At 44.3% G+C, this 24,860-nt stretch overlaps 2 protein-coding genes across 7 annotated transcripts; one reads left to right on the forward strand and one right to left on the reverse strand.

The window, feature by feature from the left end:
* Nucleotides 1-64: 64 nt before the first annotated feature.
* Nucleotides 65-20,931, forward strand: LOC111066460 (transcription intermediary factor 1-alpha). 6 transcript variants are annotated; one of them, XM_022355100.2, is made up of 11 exons: nt 65-594; nt 655-1,023; nt 14,589-15,966; nt 16,378-16,461; nt 16,532-16,926; nt 16,989-17,115; nt 17,182-17,450; nt 17,520-17,694; nt 18,128-18,500; nt 18,567-18,690; nt 18,757-20,931. In XM_022355100.2, the coding sequence occupies exons 2-11, from the start codon at nt 808-810 to the stop codon at nt 19,030-19,032; spliced, it is 3,417 nt and encodes a 1,138-aa protein (XP_022210792.2). In that variant the 5' UTR covers nt 65-594; nt 655-807; the 3' UTR covers nt 19,033-20,931. The 6 variants fall into 6 exon arrangements, with proteins under 6 accessions (XP_022210792.2, XP_022210793.2, XP_022210795.2 ...); XM_022355101.2 differs by having other exon boundaries at nt 18,760-20,931; XM_022355103.2 differs by having other exon boundaries at nt 18,152-18,500.
* Nucleotides 19,589-24,425, reverse strand: LOC111066461 (meckelin). The gene is given in 8 exon segments (XM_022355106.2): nt 19,589-21,094; nt 21,158-21,321; nt 21,392-21,479; nt 21,553-21,721; nt 21,781-22,610; nt 22,612-22,956; nt 23,013-23,989; nt 24,122-24,425. Coding segments are annotated over 8 exon segments (2,940 nt in total). The 5' UTR covers nt 24,357-24,425; the 3' UTR covers nt 19,589-20,962.
* Nucleotides 24,426-24,860: the final 435 nt, after the last annotated feature.

The following is a 24,860-nucleotide window of genomic DNA, read 5'->3' on the forward strand; positions in this document are numbered from 1 at the left end:
TTGAATATCAGCGGTCCGGCAACGCCGACATGAATTAATTGAATCCAAAATGGCTGAAATTTTTTGTACAGAAGAAGCGTCCAAGGAGAGCAAACGCCGTGAGACCCGTGTGTTTTCGTAGCAATTTATGGTAATAAATCCACAAATCTAACAAATAAACAATTGCACCCCCCACAAAACAAACACAAACAAAATGCCGATGCTTTGCAATGTGTGCGTGCACGACGAGAAATTGAGAAGTTAAGTGGACGTATAAAATGAAAGTTGTGTTGTAGTTGTCGCTCCGTGAGAAGATTGGTGCGAAACGCAGAGAGAAAATTTTTTTTGCAAAGCAAGCGTCGAATCGAAGTCGAAGGTGAAATGAAAATTCATTCAAATTAAAAGCCAAATCAGATGACACTAGCCACTGTGGAACAGGCACAACAATAACAAATTCTAAGCGAAAGTGAAACCAATTCTGTTAAAAACGTAAATTGGCGTTGTTTTTGTGGCTGCGCTACCTCAATTACCGCCCGCCCGCGCTCCCGACAACCCGTCCCCGTTACTTTCGTAGGTCGCGCGCTCGCGTGTGTGTGTGTGTTTGAGTGCGCGTGTGTATGTATCGGAATGGATTAAGGAAATTCTCAAAACAAAAACTAATTTGTAATCCTGCAGCGCAAAAAATGTTCCACAAGGGCAGCTGCTGCTGGTGAGAGACCAGACCCAGAGTCTATAAGCAAGTGAGCTATAATTAGCCTCTACGGCCGCCCACATCTACCAACCACACCCACGCGGATACCATAACGGAAGAGACATACCCCCACAAAAATGGATTTGGACTTGGATCATCATCTGAAGAACGACTTTCTGCCGCTCATAGCCGGAATCAAACAGGAGCTATTGGACACGGGCCCGTCGGATGGCATGCCGCAGATGAATATGCAGAGCACGTCAACGGCCAGCAGCGGTGCCGCCGCCACCACATCCACGTCCTCGTCCAGCACATCCTCCGTGGGCAATCCCTGTGACAGCGCCGAGAAGCGGGTAAGAAAGTAGCTTGCAATCAGCATATTGAGGTTAATTTCCACCTGGAAGAAATCGCACGTGCTCAGCCGTGATAAGAGCCGGTCTGGCATACCTATTATCCCCTATGTGCATGTATTGTTAGTTGGGTCAACGTCTGGGGTTCTTGCTGATTCGGCTGATGTGCGGGGGGTGTGGCTTATCAATTGTTTTTTTTTTTGTTCACTCTCGTCTCGTGCAAAATAATATTTTGTTATCTTTTCCCATGCCAATGCATACAAACAAATTTCGAATGTGTTTCACTTTCGTGTGCGAGTCTCGTGCCGCTTCACGTTGCCCGGTTTCTGGTTACCAGTTTCCAGAGCGAGGCGACAATATCATCCTCGCTCGCTCCCACTCACACACGCACAGAGATAAGTAAAGTGCTCTTTCCAGAAGAGCTTTTTTGTTGCCTCCTCACAGTGTTGTTGTTTTTTAAGAATAAACAAAATTGTTATTTTAGCGGTAAACGACAGAAAAAAGCTAAGGGCAAACGAATGTAGCAATAAATGAGAGGGACAATTTTTTGTGTCAATGAATGGGAATCCCATTAGGAACAATGAATATGTTTCTAAAATGATGACGAATAGTTGTAGAGTCAAAAATGTACGTATCTATTTGCCGAGCTGCTTCTTAACAGATAGTGCTCAAATCAATAAGTTTAGTGATCGGTATATAGCGTCCAAAAACCCATAGTTTACTGCCACATTTTTAAGGCCAACTGATCCCTATACATCCTATAATCAAGATATTTTGAATTCCAAAATTGAGAGAAGACATGAAGATTTGGCTATTAATGCTGATTAAGATTATATACTTATACAATTTGACCAAAAGTTTTGACCAGCTTTTCCATTTGCGCAACATCTAAAAGACTGCTAAAAATCCCGTTTGGCGGGAAAAAGGCGAAACCGGCAACACTGAGTTTCTCATCTGTCTCCCTTTCCATCAAGATCAGCTGCAGCTGCTTCGTTTTACCTGTATAAGGGTGTGTGTGTGTGTGTGTGTGTATGTGTGTCTGTGTTGTTTGCTCTCTCTCTGGCCGTCGCGCTTGAGCGCCGCTCCACCGAACGTGAGGCTCTTCTAAATATTCAGATTCCGACAGACATGTTCCGAGTGCCACCTTCCTTTTTTGTTTTTTTTCCCCTGTAGCTCGTGCAAATAAATGTTTGCCTCGAGTGTAGTTTTTGGAGTAGGCACGGACACACACTAACACTCACAGGCAGACAGACACAGATGCAGAGGAAGGCAGGCACTGGGAATGACATGCACTCATTCAGTCCGTCTGTCAATCATGAATACGATTGTGTTTACTGTAGTCTTGAGCAGAGCCCCCAGAGATCCCCCTCAACAAGTTATTGGGCCATACACAGTCTACACTGTAGACTCTACAGTATCTATCCATCCCCCTTTGCATTGCTCTATATATAATTTAATGGGCATATTTCGGATAATGAGAGGATGACAATAAGTGGTTTGAAATGCATTTAAGTGAAAAGTACCTACATAAATCACTTTAGGAGGTGTCGCATATGACAAGGGGACGCACAGCACGGCAGACAACGATAAAGAAATGGCTGACCACTGCAAAATGGCGTTCCATATACAGTTACGAAATGAATAAAGATTATTGTAGGTAATCAAAAATTCAGGGATGGAACCGCGGCTTATTCGGGAAATTCTTGCGCTTCCATTATAGAAAATTGAAGTTGAACGAAGCGAAGCTATTAATTCTCTACCTATTTCCAAAATGGCGCCGTAAAGTCATTAAAAGTGACAGCTGTCAAAGAAGGGAGCAACAGACTGTGGCAATAATACCATATGTCGTGGCAGATCATTGCAGTTGAATGCATTTAAACATCCCTCGACAAGGCCACATATATGTATATATGTATACATAAGTATATATTATTTATAAGGAAACATGCATGCGACAGGTGGCAATTAAATTATTTGACACCATAATAAATGGGTATAGCCAAAAAAAAAAAAAACTCAAGAGTGACGGCCATTTTGTTTCCAACAACCACGTTTCGATGATGGTTTTTGTTGTTGTTGTTGCTGTTCCGACGAAACGTAAAATGAATTCCTAGAATTTGCTTTTAATGATGGACAATTAACTCTAATTTGATGAGAATATGCAAGCAAAGCAAAGTGTTGGAGTGGCCAGACAGACGACGACCGACGACGAAGTGAACCTGAAGTCCACCGGAATAGCAACACATTACCAAAAACAAAAAAGAAAAAATTAAAAAGAATTAAATTTCTAATTAGCTTGATTGCCCCTGCAATCTTGCTTGGAGAGATCTTTTGGAAAATGCTTCTTTTCACTTTCCACACGCGGGCGGCGAGCGCTACCTGACTCCGCTTAGTTGCCACTGCGCCACCTGTCCTCGTCTCACTCCTCTGTCTCGCCCGTTGCCCGGGTCAGCGTTCGTCTGAGGGATACATATTTTAATTGCTTTTCCGGGGAGGGACAAGGGGGCGTTGGGCTGCACTAATCCATCCATCGACGTCCAGTGCGTAATTAAAGTTGACTGCGACTCCGGAGGGGGATCAGTTGGTGAACGGAAGGGAGACAGACGTACCATACCGTCTGTGCGTTGCTCTCTTTCACCGCTGTCCCTCTGCCAGGGGATTAGGTGCTACACAGGACATAATCCGATCACAAAAGGAGGATTATAACACACAATACAACAAAAATTGTGCAGTCGGGCTACAGAGAGCAACGGCAACAGCAAGAAGAGAGTGTGTTAACCGGGGAGAGAGAACGAGTATTGACGTAACTTTAAATTGAAGCGTTTGCCATGTGGGAGTATAGAGGAGTATAGGCTTATACGCCTACGGAATGGAATGGTACGGGAGGCGAGATTCATCTCGCTGGCAGAGTTTCCCCATAAGCCGCAAATGTCCTGAAAAGCGACAGACAGACAGACTGACGTTGAATCCAGTCTGCGAGAGACGTAAGGTAAGCAGATTTTTAAGCTGCGTCAGCTTTTGGCAGTGCATATACGCCCACGCCCACGCTCACGCCCACTCCCATATCAATCTTGGATCTATCCATATATAGATGTACATATATTGCTTATATGTATGTGTATGTGTATGCCTATTCCTATTCCTGCATCTCTGCAACTGCGTCACGTTGCAGCGTACACCCGCGGGCGTTGAAGTCTTACCGGTTTGTGTGTATCTATCTTTAGGCGGGGAGCCAATCGCCATTTTGGAAAATACTTGTGAGCATCTGTATGTATCTGTGTGTGTGTGTGTTGCTATGTCTGTTGATGTCATGGCCTCCGGGAGCAGGAACAATTGCACCAGGCACAAAAAGAACCGCAAACCGCAGCAGCAGCAGCAATGGCAGAAGCAGTGGCAGTGGCTAGGTCTGGGGCTGCAACATCAGCGGCGACGGCTTTGGTAAGCTCCAGAGACCATGGAGCCACCGCCAGCCCCTGTCGGACCGACAAAACCACAAACGTCCAAACCAGCGTCGTCATCATCGCCGTCTGCAGCCCTGTGCTCCAAAATCCCGGGACAGAGCACAGCTCCAGTGCCAGTCCGTTCATTAGTTTGCGGTTTTCTGGTTTCGTTTCATTTCGTGCCAAGTCTACGCCCCCCATTTTCCCCCCCGAGCGACATATTTTCCCATCCCCACACACTAATTGAGGGGAATGTAATAATTAGTGTAGTACCTGTACCTAAAGTTGATATTAAATGATCTAAGAATTCAGAATACCCTTCAGAGGTTATTATTCCCATTCGATTCAAGGACACATTCATTGAAAGATTTTTCTTCTTTTTTTTTTTGCTGCGTGAGAGATTATCAGCTGAATAAATATACAAATTGTGCCACTTTATTTTATTGAATGAGGTACAGCGCTTATTAAGTCGTTTCTTTCATGATTTCAGTCGCCATAACCTTGAAATCGAACATTTAGGCAGCTCAAACAACAGCTGTTCTAATATGGGGATTACTTTTGTTTCTACAAGTACATATACTCAAATATTCCACATTCCACTCTATTGAACATTTATTTACAGACGATTTAATGAAACAAACGTTAAATACAAACGTGTGCAAAATAATAAGACCTCTCCCTTATGGGAAATTTGTTCGGCAAATGTGCCCGCCTAGAGCTGATATACAGTAGAGATCGATTCGACATAACACTAACTGTTTTATGTAAAATAAAAATTAACGTCAAAGGAAAAGTACCCATAATTATGGGTTATAATCGGTTGGAATTGGGACTGTGGGCGCCCCTGTATTAAAGCTAGAGCAACAGCAATTTGTGTTCAGACCTGTTATTATGTCACATTGAGACAAGTGTTTCCCCAAAATGTTGCTACACCCGCTACAGTCCCTACAATAATCGCGAATATCCCCAATTTTGAATATACAAGAAAGTGGAGGACACAGGGTCATAAATAACGATCATTATACCCAGAATAAAGAACACAATTTTCCTTGACTAAAGTGACTAGAGGTCTTAAAACAAAATCTATCATAAAATGTTCTGTTCTACAGAATGACTCAAAATGAAACATGCGTTCAAACACACATTTTTGGACCAAATTTTAGATTTTGATTAATTTTTAATTTTCGAGAAATCTATTTATAGAAAACTAAAAACTTTTGCCACAAACAATGCCACATACTCTGGCTATCACTTAAAGAAAAAAACAGCATGCAATTTGGTGCACGCGTTGTGGAGAGATAGCCGCTTACACACAGATTTTTTTCTACAAATTTATAGTATAGATAAGTAACATTCATCTTAAGATTATATATGTATATAACCACCGAATATCGGTTAGAAAAATGACTGCTGTCGACTGCTTTTTACTCAAGTGAACAGTTCAGCAGTCCTAAAGGAACTCAAGGATTATACGGGTTTAATTCAGACTTATGATGTAATGAAACAACACAAATACCTGATATTGGTGCAAGTAAAGCCTCCTTTACAACTTAAATATGTGAGTAATTTCATGACTGTATACAAACTGAATTTCCTTTAGCATAATAGTTACAGTGTCGCGGCACATGTGGCTCCAAACGTTTCAATTGAATATTGAAAAAGTTCCCCACAAATTCGTGTGGTAGTCATTGCAGTTGCCATTGAATCACCTGATGAGGACCGCTGCTCCTTCGTGTGTCATTTCTCGTTTGCCATTATGGAATCCATAATGATGGCAAATGATGGCATTTACTGTGAATATTCTATTTTATTTACATGGTAGATACAGTAAGAGTACTACTCCTGCAGCGTTTTTTTTTTTTGGCAGTTTAATTTTAATGGGTTCCATCGATTTTCTCATAAAGTAAAAGCAAAAGGAAAATTTTTTTTTCTTTGTTGATTCTTTCCGTGCCATTTACGATTTCCATACAATTAAATCTTTATGACTGCCATAAATTGGTAAGCAAACCGAAGAAAAGGATACATACAACTGAAGTACATACGGTTCTGTGGGAGTGTATGTATGATTGTATGTATCTACTGCTGTCATAAACAAACCATTAATTGAGAGACCTCAAAGTTAAACCAACGTTTTTATTTTATACAGAATAGCATATTCCTTGCTGCTGGAATCCATTAGTTCTTGGAATACCAAATATATAAAACACTTAAGTACTTGAAAGAAATTTCACTTGAGTTTTACTTGGAATTTCTTGGAATTACTCGGAATTTGTGTGGATAAATTACTTTATATATGGAATCATGTATGCACATGTGTGTGTTTTGGTATTTTTTGCATCTACATTAATCCCGCAATCAAATGGATACTTTTTACTTTTTATAGCATCATTTATATTTTTTTTTGTTAGCTTAACTTTGTTATGAAATATAATGTCTGGTCATTAGGGTTTGTCCATTACGTGGTGATGATGACTGGAGGGCACTCCGGCTCCTGTTCTTGAACGGAAATTGCAGCAACGTTTGTCCGCCGGACGTGTCCACGATTAAACGAAATGGCCAATGGCCCAAAATGGCGTTCGTTTCCCTTCCTCTGTTCTGGTTTCCATTGGTAATAGATACGGTTTAGATTTAAAGTGTGTTTGCCTCGATTTGGAATTCTGTTTTGGTTTGCTTTTGCTTGAATATTTATCATTTTATTTCGTACTTATGCTGTAAGTACTTGCGAATTGGGTTTGTTCCATGCCCCCTCCCCGACGCCACAGCATTAATATTTATCAGCTGCCGCTGCACCTTGTGCCCTTGTGCCCCTGAAGCCAAAGTCGATGGCATCTCGCATAAATCGGGCAACAACTTTTAGCCTTAGCCTGAAAGCGACCTCCTGCTCTCTGCATTCGGAAGTTTCAGGTACAATCAAGTTTTCTGCCTTTATTATATGGGGAGTATAAAATATACGATGCATTATAACGCTCTACCGCTCCCTGCCGCTCTCTTCTTTTTGCCGGCAATTTATGTACGCCATTTTGGAGAGCCTTTTTGTGTCTTTGAAATTTTAGTTTATGGCAAGTCTCATAAATATTTCAAGAGCAGAAGATTTCACTCCCTTGTTGGATGGGTATAAATCTTCTATATATATGCGATGTTTCTGATGTTTAAGAGGTTGTGTGAAGGGGTGTGGGGTGGGGCGATTCATGTGTCTGGACGGACTTTGACTTTGATGTTTCAGGTGTCAGTGGCAACTGGGGGGGAGCAGCACAAGTGCCGCCTCTGGTGAATACGTTGAATATTTTTCCATATAAATTCTCTGATTAATACTCATTTGCTATGATTCATGCATTATATTCATGGACTTTCCCAGTTCCATTAATCATAACTATCATCGTTATCATATCTGTAGAATATAATCGTAAATATGGCAGCTCAGTTTCTCTATCGTTTCTCTATATACGAACATTATCATTATTATTGCTCTGAAGATTCTCGAAGCGAGCATGTACGAGCATGTGCATATCTGGGAAAGCATTTCCAATTTGATTATTTTCAAAAACTGTTTTACCGTGAACCGTGAGGCATATCGAATGGATGTTGATACGCCTGGCGCCGTGCACAATCTGGAAACTGTACGAAACGAATTTTCAACACACTAAACCATTCAATCGTTCAAACATTTAAATTATAAATTTGAAAGGAAGGCAAACATTTTCGCTTAAATATTCCCTTCTCTCCGGAAAATTTGCATTTAAAGATTTGCACTCTCTGTCCAAAAAATAAAAGCAGGATTACACTGTCACGTCCGATTATTATGGTGGGACGAATGGAATGATGTTGAATTTTGAGCCTGTCTCGTCTCTGTCTGTCTGCCTGGTGAATGGAGAGGCGGCGGAGAAAGGGAGGGAGATGACTTGATGCAATATGATGAAATCCTGTCCCCGGCAGAAGTTCTAAATTTAATTAATTTGCAGCTTTTGTTGAATCAAAGGATTCATAGGACACTTGCATCGTGCATGTGGGGGTGTGTCTGTTGTGTGTCTGTCATCTGATTTCTGTCATTTGTGTTGAGCATTTGCAAAATAATCCAAATTGATGTAGGAGCAACAAACAACAAAACGAACGCTGCTGTGACCTGTGTGCTGTGTCCTGTCCTGCTAGGGCCAACACACATCCTACATCTACATCCTGAAATATGAAGAAACCCTAAAGGGATCGGACTGGACAGGCAGGGGACCACCAGCATCGCTCAGGCTTCAGAAGCAGAAATGGCCATCCCGCTGGGCCCCCAGGATATCTGACGCACGCAGACGCATGCTGTGCCACATGATGCATGCCTCATATTGCGCTGATTTATGGCCAGCGGACAGCGGGCGGTTCTCTGTGCTTGATGGAGCAGAGGCAGACACATATGTGGGTAGGTAGTGGCATGGGCCCCCAGAACAATGCTGCAACAGGAATGCAGGAAACTGCTGCTACGCCCCACAGCACCCCCCTCCCCTTCCCACGCAAGTCCAGGCTGTTCCAGGTGAAAAGCTGAGTATTTCCCAACTTTTCTCAAATTGCATTTAAATGAAATTGAATTAAAACGTGAGGACGTGAAAAACCTTTTAGCAGGCTGCTAGAACCAACCAATAATTGGCTTACGAAACTGGAAACTGGAAACTGAGAAATCATTGGTGAAATTTGGGGAAGGGAAATTTTTTGCAGTCAGCCCCATCAAGGGTCGTCAATTATAATGCACATGGGTCTCGCTGCTGATTCAATTTCAACATCAACATCAACAAAAAAAAAAAGTGAGTGGCAATGCCTGTCATCTGTATTTAGTATTCACTGATTCTTTGTGCCTGAGCCTTTAACGACTGTTTCTGTCCGTCTTTCACATTGTCCTCAAAAGTAAATGTTGCCAATTTCTCTCTTTCATATTGTTAAGAATGTACTATGTACTATGAAGTCGAAACGGGTTAATATAAAACATTAAAATAGCGCAATTAAAAATACCTGTATTAAAAAAGAAATACGTTTTTAGTTTTTGCATTCGTAGGAACGAATCTGTGATCGCACAGCAATAATAATACAAAATAAGTGAGGCTTAAGTGATGGGCACAATTGGGAAACAGGACGTGTCACAGTTAAGATGCTAAAATGTGGTAGCTCTTGTTCTGCTAGAAATTTCCCATAAGCGAACAGATACAGGGGAAACGAATCTGAATGCGTTTCCAATGAAGTTGTGCCATTCAAGGTTCCAATTTTGATTCAGTTTGTTTATTATTAATTAAAATTCTACATAAGTGCGTCACAAAGGGCTTAGCAGACCATCCTCCAAAAGTCTGGACTCATCGGAAGACTTTAGAATTTAAATCACACTGCACTCTGCCAACGCATAGATAAGATTGTCCATAGAGTATTCCAATTAATTGCCTTATGCTATGATGATTTTGAATACTGGATATTCAAAATACATTGATTGGCTGCTGTCTGGGGTGCAGGGGAACAGCTATGTGCAACGATCCCTGAGAGGGCTTAGCGACTGCACCCGTTTTTGGGTGGGGTTGGGGTAACACATCATTCGCATATACGAAATTAATGGAATTATGTCTGGGGGTGCTTCAGAAAATGGATTTCGAATGTGAGATGTGTCTGAAAGTTGTCAGTGCCAAAAGAGAAAGTGGGAAGAGAGTACGCTCTCGCTAAAGGGGGCGCAGAGAGCTGCAGGTGTGTGTGTGTGTAGAGGAGTGAAACATTTCTAGACACACAGTCATACAACTTCTTTTATTTAATTTGAGCAACGAAAGTTTTTTTATTGGACTAACGAGACCAAAACTTTTTCGCAAAACACTCAACTCCCCATAAATACATTTTAAATTAAATTGAAGGTAAAAACTTTTAAAGGTTTTTTTTTATGCGACAGACAGGGAGTGCAGTGGAGAGTGGGAGATTGGCTTCACAACTTTTTGTTTCAGAATTTACTTTCATCAAAATTACATCAATCATAAAATGCACTCATTCAGCCGTTGTCATGTCTCCCGCCATTCCATGCCATCATTCCAAAATTCCATCAATATCCATTTCTAGTGCTTCCTGTCTACCCGAAGCTTTTGTGGCGACTGCTTCCGAGACTAGCTGCCACTGCTGCTGCTTGTGATGCTGTTGCTGGGGACATCCTTTCAAAGTTTTCTAATTGAAATTGATTTAGAGCTATTTTTGTGCTGGACTGAATTTTTTTTGAGCGTTTCTGTGCTTGTCTGCTTTATGTGGAGATTGTAATGGACAACAAAATGTTTAGGAAAATTAAACATAAACTATTCCATCGTTAGAACCCTTTGGAACTAAATTTGTAGATTTTTTTTTTGATGTGATGAATTTCAAACTTATTTACTAAGCTGTTTGATCGTTTGATATTTTAGATAATATATAGACTGTAGGCCTCAATTTAAATATCGTTCAATATAATAGAAGCTATAAGATGCTAATAAGAGACCTCGCTTAGGCCACAGTCAATGACAAACAAAAAAAAAACATAAAACAATCAGAAATTGTCTCTTTTCAGTTAATTTGTTGAATACAGGATTTTATTATTCTGTTGCTACTAGTTTTTCAAGATAAGTAATCAATTTCATCGATTTTTGTTGTTGGCGTAATCACGACTAGAGAAGAAGAGAGAGAGAGAGTGAGAGCCATGGGAACTTGTTTCCTTCATTTTAATTAACCGATTTTGATGGTTTTCGCTATATTTGTCTATAAAAGCACTCTGCAAAATGGTGGATACGGACAGGCGTGCGAACTGGCTTTCCCCATTCCGGCCATTATAATTATTCGCTCAGTGCCAAAACGAATCGTTTTTAATTAGATTTTCTTTAAAATTATATCTATTAAGTTAAATAAAATAAAGAATATATAATTATAGGTCCTGGGACTTTCCAAGAATTATTTTAAACTAGTTGATTAGGATATATGTACATATAAACAAATAAGCAAAAACATTTCTTCTTACAGTGTTACTAATTGTCAGATTAACCGCCGGATAAAATCTATTATGGTATAAGTTATGCTGTTGAAATTAAAGTGAAGGCAATTTCATCAGCTTATGTGGCACATGCAGAATATCCAGAGCTGAGATCCGAGACCTGATTGTTGCTTAAGGGATTTAAAAGCTTTTGCGGCTTGGCACGACTAAATTTTCCTTTTGACTGACTCGAGTGATTGAAAAATCTATTAATTTGAATTACTTGCACAAAAGAATGCTTAAAATTCTTAGCACATGTTTGTGCCACATACGCGTACATAATATGCCTCCATATCCGTTTACTACTATGTATATGTACATATGTTCCAGTGTACATACATAAACATGTACAGATGAACGATTATATGTACATACATACATATGTACAAGTATTGTAAAGGTGCGGGCCGAGAAAACGAGTTTTCTACCCGCTTCCATCGCTTGGCATGGCATGGCGGCATCCCATCCATTCCGTTGCGTCGAGTCATTCCATTCCGAAAGAGTGATTGAAAGCATGGGGGTAGCAGCTGGTTTTTCGCCACACTTATTAATGGCATGCCTCAGGCCAAGGCCCCGCCGGAGCTCCACAGAAAGAGAGAGAGAGAGGCAAGTGTCCGCGCGAGAGAGGGAGTCTTGAACCGAACCGAAACGATCGAATCCAAGCCGAACCGAACCGTGCCGAGCTTAGCCGAGGCGAACCGATCCAAGCCGAACTGAAAACGAGGCGAAACCGAACACGATCCCGGTTTGGCGGCGGCCATCATCATCAGCGAAATGCCATAACATTTTTGTGAGGGAAGGGGAAACCCGAACCCCCGTGGGAGGCCAGGGTAAAGTATATTATGATAAATGGCTTTCAAGTGGGACGTAGCCTTCCGTGCACCCACCCGTGGCCCCGTCCCACCATTACAAGGCATTGTCAGCTAGATACATACATATGTATGCTTTTATATATGTACAGATAAGGCAAGCTCCCTATATAGACAGTATATATGTATGTATGTACGAAATGGATGTTTGCTGCATGATTTATGAGGCATTTCGAAAGTAGAGAAAGAGAGAGAGAGAGTGAGAGCGGCAGCGGGAGCGGGAACGGGGCAGTTGGCCTCTGGAGAAAACTAAGATGAAACTTTCTTTCGAATGTCAGAAGCATTAAACGGAAGATGGATCGGCCGGATCAACTAAAGAGCTGTGGATCCCCCTCCCCATATCCCCCCTGGTTCACTGCAGTTTTCAGTGGTCCCAGCGAATGTCCAGGTCCAGGTCCTGTGGCCTGTCGGTGCTCTGTCCCTAGCTTTCGTCTCTCGCGGGGCATTCATCAATGTCCGTGGCGCTTCCGTTTGGATGCACAGACACAAGAGGGAAGAGGGAGGGAGAGCGAGAGGAAGAGCGCCAGCAACAGCAGAAGCGATGGCTGCATGTAAAACACTCGCATACCAATGCAACAGTCTTTATCGAGCACCAAACATAATCAATCAATTGGATTTATGTGCTCCAACTCGAGATAAAACTAATCAATCTTCGCTTTGGGACAGTCACTATTCGGAGACGACAGAAATGGGGGGACGCTGGCAACAACAGGCAGCATCCACAGAGAGAGACAGAGAGAGAGACAGAACTCTCTGCCCCAAAAGCCGGATACCAAGCCCCAACTTCAGCTTGAAGCATTATTTATTTATCTCCCGAGAGATGAAGCTACTGAGATTAATTACACTCTGAGAAAAAATGTCTATTTTTGGTAAAAAAGATTTAAGTTGAGAGTGGCATATTGTAAAAAGAAAGTGATTTAACTTACATTCTGACATTAATATGATTAATATGTGTTTCTTTCTACTATGCAATTTTTCTCTGAGTGTATACAGAAGTGCCTGTACACGAGAGGGGACTGTGAGATGATCTCCCTCCCCAAAGGTTAACTAAATGTAATTTCCGGTAATAAAGCTTGTGATTTTGTGCAGATAAGACAAAGATAAGCCTTGCCATGTTTTTTATACCCTTTTTAATCTAATCTAAATGGAAACTTGGTTCATGGAAATTAATCAAAGTAGAATTTTTTTTCGAGGAAATTCGTTAGGAGAATTCATAGGAAATCTTGACTCGGACTTCATTGTAGTCGAGCCCTGGAACTTCTATGTATATCCGTTTTCCGCCCGCTGTACGTATATGATGAAACAAGTCAGTGGAATCCCAAAATTAGTTTATTTTATATAGTATATTGCAATCTACAAATGAAGCAAGGCCTTTCCGGCGGAACTCACTTATCGCGAGCCTTGAAAAGGGTCATTCTGGGATTTTTATTATAATAATTAAACAAAATGGAAGTGAAAATAAGGAGAGCTACGGGGAAATAACACAGTACACATTGGGAGCATCCCAAGTAGATCCGAGTAGCCCTACATGTATTTTGTTGTTGCATTATCGGTCGTGCACATTTTCGGCATTCGTTTCTGTACTTTTCGCTTTTGTGTCGGAATGGCGGGAATAAATATCATAGAAAAAAGCCCCTAAAGCATTCAAAAGATTAGTTGTGGATTTGTCATAACATTTTCATATCTACTTATGGAATTTTTTCTTAAAAAAAAACCCCTATGTGTCTCTTATGGGTCTCTACGAGTCCTGAGTGTCCCCATATTCGATAACTTGTTTCTTAAAGCGGAAATGTGTGTAACATACACTATATGATTCCGTAAATATTCACAAATTTATTCATTTCTACTATGATAATATTTGCATATAAAATTCCTATAGACATTGCCTTTAAATGCAATCAATTTAAGCATAAGCTGCAAACCATTTTATTTGAAAGTATATTTTATTAGCCTGATAAATACTCTGATATTAGCTGTCTTATCTGAATGGAAAGCGATTAGATTAAATAATATTAGATAAGATACGATAAGATAAGGGACCGCTCCACTCAAGAGAAAGTGCTGTCCTTGTACTATATGACCTGAAATTGTGAGTTGTGCGATTGCGCGATAAGTGGACATGATCCTGAGTATAGCTTATCGAGAGCGGGGCCTAACCTTTAGAACATTAAAGAGATAACATGGCGAAGGGGTGTGTTTATCCAGTACGAATACATACATATTGTACATACATATAGTAACGACATGATTATCTTCTTTTTCTTGCAGTCGGAGTCCAATTCATCGGCCTCGGCCAAGTTCACGCTGTTCAAGTGCGTCTACTGTGCCCAGCTGCTGGGCTCCAATGACCGACCCAAGCTGCTGGAGTGCCTCCATGTCGCCTGTTCCCAGTGCGTGAGCACAAAGTTCTCGGAACTGGACCGCTCCCTGCCGCCGCTGATACACTGTCCGGTGTGCGATAATGCCTCACAGAACGAGTTCATTGTGGATAATCAGTTCCTGATCGAACAGTGTGCCGCCGGCGATAGCGGCGATGGCAGCGGCTCAGATCTCGGACAGAAGAGCGCCGCAGCCATTGTGCAGTGCAGCAGCTGCTCGGACGGAGCAGCGGCCACGTCGTGGTGCGTGGACTGCTCGGAGTATATATGCGACAGTTGTGTGCAGGCACATCAGCGCCTCAAGATCACCAAGGACCACACGATCAAGCCAAAGGACGAGGCCAATAACGAACAGCTGGCCGGCACGGCCGGCGTTGATAAGCTGCACATGTGCCAGCTGCACACCCAGGAGAAGCTCTCACTCTTCTGCGAGACCTGCGACAAGCTCACCTGTCGCGACTGCCAGCTGAGCGATCATCGGGATCACAAGTACAAGTTTGCCCACGAAATTGCCACAGAGTCAAGGCAGGCGCTCTCCACGCTCGTCTCTGAGATCAACTACAAGCGTTTTCTGCTATCGTCGGCCACAAAGGTGATTGACGATCGGCAGCAGCTGATACACGACAAGAAGAAGGACCTTATAAAGGAGATCACCGCCATGGCGGTGAAGATCACCAATACGGTCAATACGCGCGGCAAGCAGTTGATCATGCGCCTCAACGAAGTCTGCGACAGCAAACTGAAGGTCCTCGTGGAGAAAAAGGAGACGCTCCAGCTGCTCTCTGACAACACGGATCACTGCATCGAGTTCATGCAGAATGCCCTCGACAAAGGCAGCGATTTTGCGATACTCTCCAGTAAAAAGTCGCTGGTGCGGCATCTGCAGAAGCTCAAGTGCCAGCGGGCGGATATACCCAATCCAGAGATACCCGTGCGCATCCAAGTGCAGCTCAATCAGGTGTCCGATCTGCAGAAGGTCATCTCACAGCTGGGCATCATCATTGTCGATGGCAAGCCGTATCCGCCGACAGCATCGCCAAATGGCACGCCCCAACCACCGCCGCGACAGCCGCCCAGCCCGAATATGGCGCCACCATTGCGTCCAGGCCTGCCACCGGGCATGAACGCAGGACTCTCGCCCAACGGTCCGCCCGTAAACTTTGGGCCACAGAATGGTCCGCCCATGTACAGCAGTGCCGCGGCCCAGCAGCAGTTCAACAATCTCTCTGCAATGAGTCGATCCTTTCCGGGCGATGGACCAGGTAAGGGTAGGAAATGTTTTAATTTTTTATTTTTTAGCAGAGAAACAAAAATGAATGAGATTATAAAAATCAATTTAGAAAAAATTCACCCAGGGTATGAAAATACAAATACAGCTTTCATTGCTGCAGGATGAACTTTCATAATCTATTTTTAAATAAAAATAATTTTTCAAATTTTAAAAATAAATTATTTTAAAAAAATTTTTAATTTTAAACTTTTAATTTTTTATAAAAAGTAAATATAAATGGAATTTATGATTTAAAAAATAATAATAATTAGTCATTATTATTATTTTTATTATTTTTTATTTCATAATTTTTATTAGAAGTTTATAATCCATACGATCCCTGTTTTTTAATCCTTGGAAGAGCATGAGGCAGCTGTTTAAATATTTTCGTTATTTCTTTGTGTTGCAGTTCGCTTTGGGGGCATGCCGCCAGTGGGCATGCAACGACACGGCCAGCCGCATGTAAGCTCCTCCACACATCCGCAGAATATGGGTAAGTGTTTCTCATTCACATTCAGATAGCAAGAGAAATCGAGACTTATTTCGTTATTTTCCTTTTGCAGACATCAGCCTGCGGGGCCTGCTGAACAATCAGGCAGCCCAGAGTCCCAATGCCGGGCACATGGGATTCAATGGCCCGCCCAGCTATCCGGGTGGACCGCAGGGCGGCCCCTCGCCCGCCCATCAGCAGATGGGGGGACCGCAGATGAGACCGCATTTCATGGGCGGCCAGCAGGGTTTCTCGCAGGGTGGCGGCGGTGGACCAGGAGGCGGGCCCAGGGACAACAACTTCATGAGCAGCAATGCAGCACGCTTTCAGTCGCAGTACCAGCGCATGGCGAGCCATGCCCAGCAGGCGGCCGTAGCTGCCATGGCCGGGGCAGGTGGTGGAGGCGGGCAGATACCGTCGCCCGGATCACTGCAGCGCCCACAAATGATGCAAAATCCCATGCAGAATGTATGTCTGGAAGAGTCACCTGTAACGACTGGCACTGACATTTTTTTCCATTCGTTTTGCAGTCGTTGGGGTTTCATGGGAGCCAGGCTGGCTTTAATACCGGCCCACCGCAAACGTCGCCGCAGTTAGGCGGCGGCATGCACAGCCTGGCCAAGTGGCACATACCGCAATCCGCGCAGCAGTCGAACAGTGAGTCATCCACGTGCTACCCAGTCATCCGCAGAGTTTCACATTCATTTCGCATCTATTTTTCAGTGTGCTCACAGCAGGGTCCCCTTTTGCCGTTTGCCAATGGCCGCCAGACATCGGAAAATTTTAAAATCTCTTTGAAATCTCCCAACACGCTCAAAAACAGTACACCGCCCAGCTTGGGATTAGGCGGCCCGGGTATGCCGGGCCTTGGCAATGGTGCGTTGGTTAACGCGCAACTAAATGCCGCCGCACTAGGGCTTGGCCCCGCCGTTTCAATACTCTCCAATGTCACCTCGACAAATCCAAAGACGCCCAGTCCCAGCACTCATGAGGTGTGTGACAGTTGGGTCTCCCAAACAACTATACACTGACTAATCTTTGCTAATTGTTTTGTTTTGCAGAACACCAAGGACTTTACCGAGCCCATTGACAAGGTGCGCGATGACTCCATAAACGATCTGATAGCAACTATTGCCAAGCTGGACTCCAATGGGGTGCAAGTGCTGCCGGAGGGCCGTACAAAGACCACCTCGCCGCAGGTGCACAGCTCCACGGACCTGTCCAATACGCAAGAAGGTAATACTGCCACAAATAACGATGAATCATGTGTCAAAACCTATGAATGCTTTTTATTTAAATTAAATTAGCTATATTTATTTTGCTTTTCATGGTGTATGGGTGTTCTTGTCTTGGCATATGGGTTTTTCTCTGTGTTGTTTTTCAGTGCTTCAAAATGAAAATTCTAATTCTAAAAAATTCTCATATAACTTTTGCTCTCTTTATTTCTATTTCCAAAAAAAAAAACAAAAACCAAAAAATAAAACTCGATTTTCGAAACACCAATCTAAACGCGAACACCAATGATTGAAACGCGAACAATAAATTACTAACAATTGAATCAAACAATAAACAAAACAAAACCAAACAAAAACACCCACACAAACACATTACACACACTTCCACATCTCTCCTTAAAAAATTACAAAAAAAAAAAAACTAATAATATCAGTTAATAATAAAAACGAACAAAAAGATGACCCCAATGAGGATTGGTGCGCCGTTTGCCTGGATGGCGGCGAGCTCATGTGCTGCGACAAATGCCCCAAGGTGTTCCATCAGAACTGTCACATACCCGCGATCAGTTCGCTGCCGGACGAGAGCGAGAGCTGGCAGTGTCTGCTGTGCGTTAATCTCAAGGAGCTGACCAAGAACGAGGGCACCACCGCCACCGACAAGTCGTCCCATCCGGGTGAGCTGAGCAGCCTGGAGCTGAGGATATTGCAGCGCATTTGCCTGGAACTGTACTGCCAGTACGAGCAGAGTCTCAACTTCCGTGAACCGGAGTCACCGGCCAACACTTCCTACTACGAGATTGTGTCCAGGTATTGCTCGAAATCTTTGGCTTGGCCGCATTTTACTTATTGAAATTGTTTGCTTTAATTGTGTAGTCCCATGTCCCTGGATGTGATACGCACGCGTTTGGATCCCTCCAGTCCCAATCACTACAAGGATATTGCTGGTTTTGTGACAGATGTGCGTTTGATATTCTCCAACACATATCTGTTCTATCAGGTGAGTGTTATCGTCTGTACCGTCCGTTATCCGAATGACAACTAATGATCGCGCATTTCCCGCTAGGAGGACACGAAAACGTACACCAATGCCAAATACTTGGAGAATTTCTTTGAGGAGCAACTGGCCAAATGGCTGCCCAATTTCGAGGGCAAGTTGTCTGGCAAGGGCAGCAGCGCCTCCAGTTCGCCCGCTCTGCTAGCGGCAGCGGCGGCGGCCAATGCGGCTGGTTCGCCATCACCCATCGAGAATGGACGCAAGAGCTGCGGCTCGGCCTCGTTGGGTGACAATGATGGTGCCTGCTTGCCGGCCAAACGGGCGCGACGGACACTGCACGAATAGGACGAGCTTTTGCCCGGTCACAAGGGCAACGACGAGCAGCAGCCGGGGCCGACGGCGCAGCATTTAGGTGTGGGACAGCCAGGGCAGCAGCAGCAGCATACGAGTTTTGACCTGGAGGCAGAGCTGGATTTCGATATGCTGCAGCGGTCACAGGGTCTGGGCAGCACCGTCATACAGGAGAGCGCCGACTATGTGCTGCAGCTACTGCATGCATATGCCGCTGCTTTTGGACTTTAAAAATGCCACAAAGCTACACATATCCCCCGTACGACCTCCCGTACTCCACTCAATCCGTAGTCTTCACTGTATATTGTGAATACTCGAGCCGTTAGCTTCCACCCCGAAACATGAGATACAAGACGACGGCACTCCTAAGCTAGCTCTCTAACGAACAAAACCGACATAGGTATTCCCTCTTTTAATGTCTAGTGTTTAACTGCATCTGTAAATAGCCGACGCCAAGTCATTTGATATGATTTTATTTTGAAGTTCAATGGTACTACATATATGTAAACCCTGTCTCTCCATTGAAGAATTGAAACGAGATATGATTAGGTACATAAATAAATAAATAAATAATTATAATCTAAGTGTTGATTATACATAAAACTTTAATTTAAAGACGAAATGATGATTGAAATATGTATACCCATGTATGTGTAAGAGATTAAAACTAGATATAATGTTTAAGTGAATTCCAAGTAAGAGTGAAATCATCATCTTTCATCTTTATTTGATAGATTTGATAGACGACCCGAATACCCCGTTTTGCATTATTATCTCTGTTGGAGTTGTATTTACTTTTGTGATAGCGAAAAAACAATAAGATGAACAAATTAACAAATTATTTACTAAAATCAATTAAATTACTATTTACTATAATTATTATCATCATTATAATTATGTTAGAACCTCACAAAAAGCACATCTAAATCATTTCGAATTTGATACTACATATACATATGTGTATGATAACCATTGACACCGCGATAACACAACCCCACATACATCAGTAGGATCTAATGTCCCAAGCCCTAAGAACATCATACATTCTGTATACCGTATAAGAAGACACTCGTAATTAAGTTTGGCTGCATTCTGGCCAAGTTTTGCAAATAAATCAAACCCCTTAACTACCGAATAAGCAACAGTAAATACATAGATGTTTGAATGTTGTACGTTTGACGTTTTTAGCAAGTACGATTAAATGATTAAAGTAATTCTTAACTATCGATCTGGCCGCCAATCATAGACGGAGACACAACTACGCAATGCACTGCATACACAAAATGATACCTCTCGACAGTGATGTACATATAACCTTTGATCACAAAACAGATCCAAAACAGAGACAAGTTTTCATATATTCATACATATAAGCGGATCGAAAGAAAACTCAAACTAAAACTAAAAACAGACACCTCAAAATACCCTATGGTCAATATTTTCTTAAACAAACACACACACAAAACAGAAAGATATACATACACTTAAACTAAATGATAAATATGTATGATGATGTGGCTGCTACTCCTATCGATGCCACATAGATGAAATAAGCATGTGGGCAAAACCCTTCAGTTATAAATGAAATGAAATGAAATTATAAATCCTATAACAAAGATCCATACAAAAAAATGAATCAACTAATAATGATACTTACGAGTATGTAAAGCGAGCAAAAAGATAGGTATATACTACATATGTAGAGATTGTGCGTAGCATAGGCGTATGTATGTGTTTGTATGTTGATTGTGAAAGAAACTATGGAAATTATTTTATTTGTTTTAGATACATAAGTTTTATGGTAACGATAACTAACGTTTAATCACTGTATATGGATGTGTACTACTACTTACTATCGAGTGGATTATAAAATAAAAAAAAACAAATGGAAAAAAAAACATACACATGTATGTGGCTGGTGTTTCTAAATGGCAAAGAATCCATCCTCATGCAGTTGCTGCTCCTCCGACTGGCGCTACAACAGGAACCGCTCATCGATGAGTGTCTTGCGTGAGACATTGCGACGCACCCAAACGCGAAAGATGTGTCGCAGCAGCTGAAAACGAAACCCAGTTATCGTATCAGTTAAGTACAACAAACTGCTTAATGCTGATCATACCATATTGAAGACACAAGCCAGAGCGCCGGCAATCAGCAGATTGGAAATCAGCAGGAAGATGGATAGCAGCAGCAGGATCTCTAGCACAAAGATATTCACATGGTTGCCCAGCAGCAGGACACGAGCGAAGCTCTGCGAGTCGTCAATGTAGAAGGTTCCCTTGTCTGCAACGGGGGAAATCGAAAAGAAAATCTGAGAAATGTGCTTGATAGAAAAGGGGGAAAGGCCACCCACTCTCCGTAATGTAGTTGTCGATTTCGCAGTTGAACAACTTTTCCACCAGCGACTTCTCCTTGATAATGTAGTCCATGTCCTTGATGGCCTGCAACAGAAGAGAACAAAGATAGATGGAGCATCTTTAAGCATGGATGGGATGGAGTGGCAGTGATGCTTACATGATCAATGAAGGCGCAGAAGAAACGATTCACGCTCGCATAGGCTATGGATGTGCGCTCTATCTGGCCATCGATGCTGGGAATTATGTCCTTCTGGTAGAGCAGCGTCTGTGACAGGCTGCCAGTGACACTCCGCTGAAAGGGCAGCAGCAGGCGCTCCAGGTAGATGCTTCAAAAGAAAGATGTAATTAATAAGATCCTTTAGAAGTTCTTTCTCTCTCAACCTACTGCAAATTTCTTGGCGGCAGAATGATGTAGGCCTGCTTGTCCGAGTCCATGAGCAGGCCACGACGCCCAGACATGTTCTGTGTCTTCTGCAGCTGCAGTATCATGGAAGACATGTCCGTGTCCGCAAAGCCATGCGGCGATCTGCCATGGATGTAGTAACCAAAGCCAGGCTCCAGCAGCGAGAACAACGAAATGTTGGCCAAGCTGCACAGATCAATAAACTTCTGCAGGGGATTGGCGGTAAGCAGACGATGGCCCATTATTTGTAGCAGATAGGTGACTATGTAGCTGGCCGAGATTAGGCAGCAGCGCAGACCCACATCGCCATGTGTGTACCGCTCCAGGAGCTGGTACACAGCCACCAGTATGAAAACCTGTCCCAGGGTGGAGTATTTCTGGGCCACACTGAGGCGTATCCAAGCATTGGCCGTAAACAGAATGCGCCAGGCGGACACACTGCTCTCGGCCACGTATGTGCGCACGCTGGAGCAGAGCGAGGAGCTGTCCAGGTTCAGACGCTGGCCCTCGCAGCTGCTACGCGGCCGCTCCCAGTCGATGAGGAAGAGCTCCAGCTGGCTGGATCGCCACAGGTGCACACCCAGGAAAATCAGCTGCAGCAGACAGGCGGAATAGATCAGAGGCCTGAGCACGTGGGGGCTGGAGGCGTGTAGGGCCAGGAGCAGCAGAGCTGTGGCCAAAAGGGCGTATGCCACATTGCTCGCCAGTTGGAGCAGAAATTCCAACAGGCTGCTGGTCTGACAGAGCTCCGCGTGTCGTCTGCGTCGCAGGTTCTGCAAGCGGAAGGCCGCCGCCGAGAAGGCCACGAGAAGGAAGCAGTGGCAGAGCCACTTTCAGGATGAGCCAGTCCCATCCTCGCGACATTTTCTGGTAGGTAACACGCAGCCGGAATGGATAGGGCTGGGCGAGCGAGGCATTTCCCGTCAACTCAATGTGGCGATAGCGGAGACGGATCAGAGGCAGTCCCACACGATCCCTGTGGCTCTCGTCCAGCGTGTAGTGCAGTTCCAGATCCTCGATGTAGCGCAGCGAGCGATACATCTGCAGCTTGTGGCCATCCTCGTAGTGCGGCACTGTTTGATGATGGCGGCTGTCCCTGGGCAAGGCGGCAATAAGTTGGAATCGTTTCACCAGCTGCCACTCCTCCTGCTGCGGCCGCTGCATGGGAAACATGAGAATAGAATTCACTTTATAATGGATCGAAGGTCACTCACCTGGTTCTCTGGCGTCAGGGTCTCGATGAGCACGGGCAGCTGGTGCAGCAGGAACTGCCAGTTGCTGCTGAAGTTGAGGAAGAGCGTGAGGTAATTATCGTTGGCCTGCTGGCTGGCCAAATCTATGATCCGCTCCAGAGAGAGTTGACAAGACACCTCCGCTTCGTCTGGGGGAAGGCCAAGTCGCAGAGACGGAGCCGGCTGCTGGCAAAGATTAGCCATGTCCAGTGTGAATGGTCCCCAGCGTTTCAGGCTGCCCTCCAGGCCAAAGCTGGTGCTGAAAAGCTGCAGCTGCTTGCGGTCCGCCAGCTGGAGTGTCTTCGAGAGCAGGTCCTTGGTGGTCTTGCCCTTTTTGTAGAAGAGAAACGGCTGAAGCGAGCGAACCTGCTCCCCGGAATGGGCATACTTCATCACGACATCCGACACCTGCGTGAGCAGAAAGGCGCTGCACGGCGAGTGTTTTTCGAGGGAGTAGTGCGAGAGCACGCACAGATTGGCCAACTGCTGGCAGGCAGTGTCGTTCCTCAGGGTCAGGCAGAAGAAGGCCACGAACTTCAGCTCTCCGAAGTGGGTGGCGGTGGCTCCACTCGAACTCTGCCTCGGGCTGGTTGTGGCCTGCCAGAAGGCATTGTAGTGGAGGTAGGGGCGCAGCAGGCCATCGGCCAGACAGTAGTCCTGATATCGGAAATTGTATGTCTGATCGCAGCTCTGGCAGTCGCTGCTGTTGCTAGCCGGATTCGTTTTGGTCAAAATGATGCCAGAGATCAGCGGATGAACTGGCAGTTGGCTGGCAAAGACCGACGTCGAATTGAGGTACTGCATGCTGCAGTGCGAGCCAGGCTTAGGCTGGGGCAGCCACACCGATGTGCAGTTCTCGGTGCGATCCGGCGATGTGGAGCATATCTCGTCGCAGATGGGCCAGGTCTTGCCGCGCTCATAGATGGCTATATGTCCTGCAGGGCACTTGCAGGCGAACTCTGAGGGGACAAAGAATGAATTATTCAAACTACAGGCAGAGTTGGGGTTGGGTGCTTGACACCAATTCAACCCCACATACTCAGACACCATGAGGGGTTCCGTTCTGTTTGATCAATAGTCACAATACTCACTGTCGGGCTGCAGTTTTCCTGGCTCCCCCGCCTCGTTGCACGGCACACAGTCAAAGAGGTTGAGGTTGTAGAACTCGTTCTTGAGGCACTGCAGCGGTTTCTGGAACCGGAATGTGTGGGGCGTGGGCAACTGCGCTGGCGACGATGGCGGCGGCATTATGCCCGCCAGAGAGCAGTGTCGAAAGTCCATAAGGATGGACAGACAGACCACCAGCACGACCGAAAGGAAGCACATGATCTATGTAGGTTTTCGCGGTACCTACACTGCCTACGATGCCAAAGCTCCAAAATTCGAATGGGAACTAAACCCTCTGCCACACATCGATTGCAGTTGCAGCCACAGAACCGCAGCCAAGGAGGTAGGCAAGTAAACAAGTCGACTGTGTGGTCGGGAGTGGGCCCGCGTATCCCTCATTGTTTGCCAAAGTTGCTATAGCTACCCAACCCCAAACCCATGGCTTCCTGCACTAACTGGGGGTAGCACCCGGGCACGCATGCAAAATGGCCATTACTGGGTGCCAGGGTGGCAAAGGCCAACGGCCAACGGCCAGGCAAGCCGGACCTCAGTGGATTAATTGGAAGGAGGCGACGTTACTTGTTACGCCTTGGGTTACCCGCAGAGTTTCCTTACCTTTCTAGCGTCTTGCGTGCTGAAAATGATGATTGGATTCATTATTTTCTGAGCATTTTGCATACAATTTGTCGGGAAAAGAAATAGCAATGACGAAATTAGACTTGA

Source organism: Drosophila obscura, unplaced genomic scaffold, assembly GCF_018151105.1.
Source record: "Drosophila obscura isolate BZ-5 IFL unplaced genomic scaffold, ASM1815110v1 contig_150, whole genome shotgun sequence".
NCBI classification, from domain to species: Eukaryota; Metazoa; Arthropoda; class Insecta; order Diptera; family Drosophilidae; genus Drosophila; species Drosophila obscura.

Coding starts and splice junctions, on each gene's coding strand:
- LOC111066460 (XM_022355100.2), top strand. CDS start 808: ATGGATTTGGACTTGGATCATCATCTGAAGAACGACTTTCTGCCGCTC. Junction 16,462..16,531: donor CACACATCCGCAGAATATGG/GTAAGTGTTTCT, acceptor TTCCTTTTGCAG/ACATCAGCCTGCGGGGCCTG. Junction 16,927..16,988: donor TGCAAAATCCCATGCAGAAT/GTATGTCTGGAA, acceptor TTCGTTTTGCAG/TCGTTGGGGTTTCATGGGAG.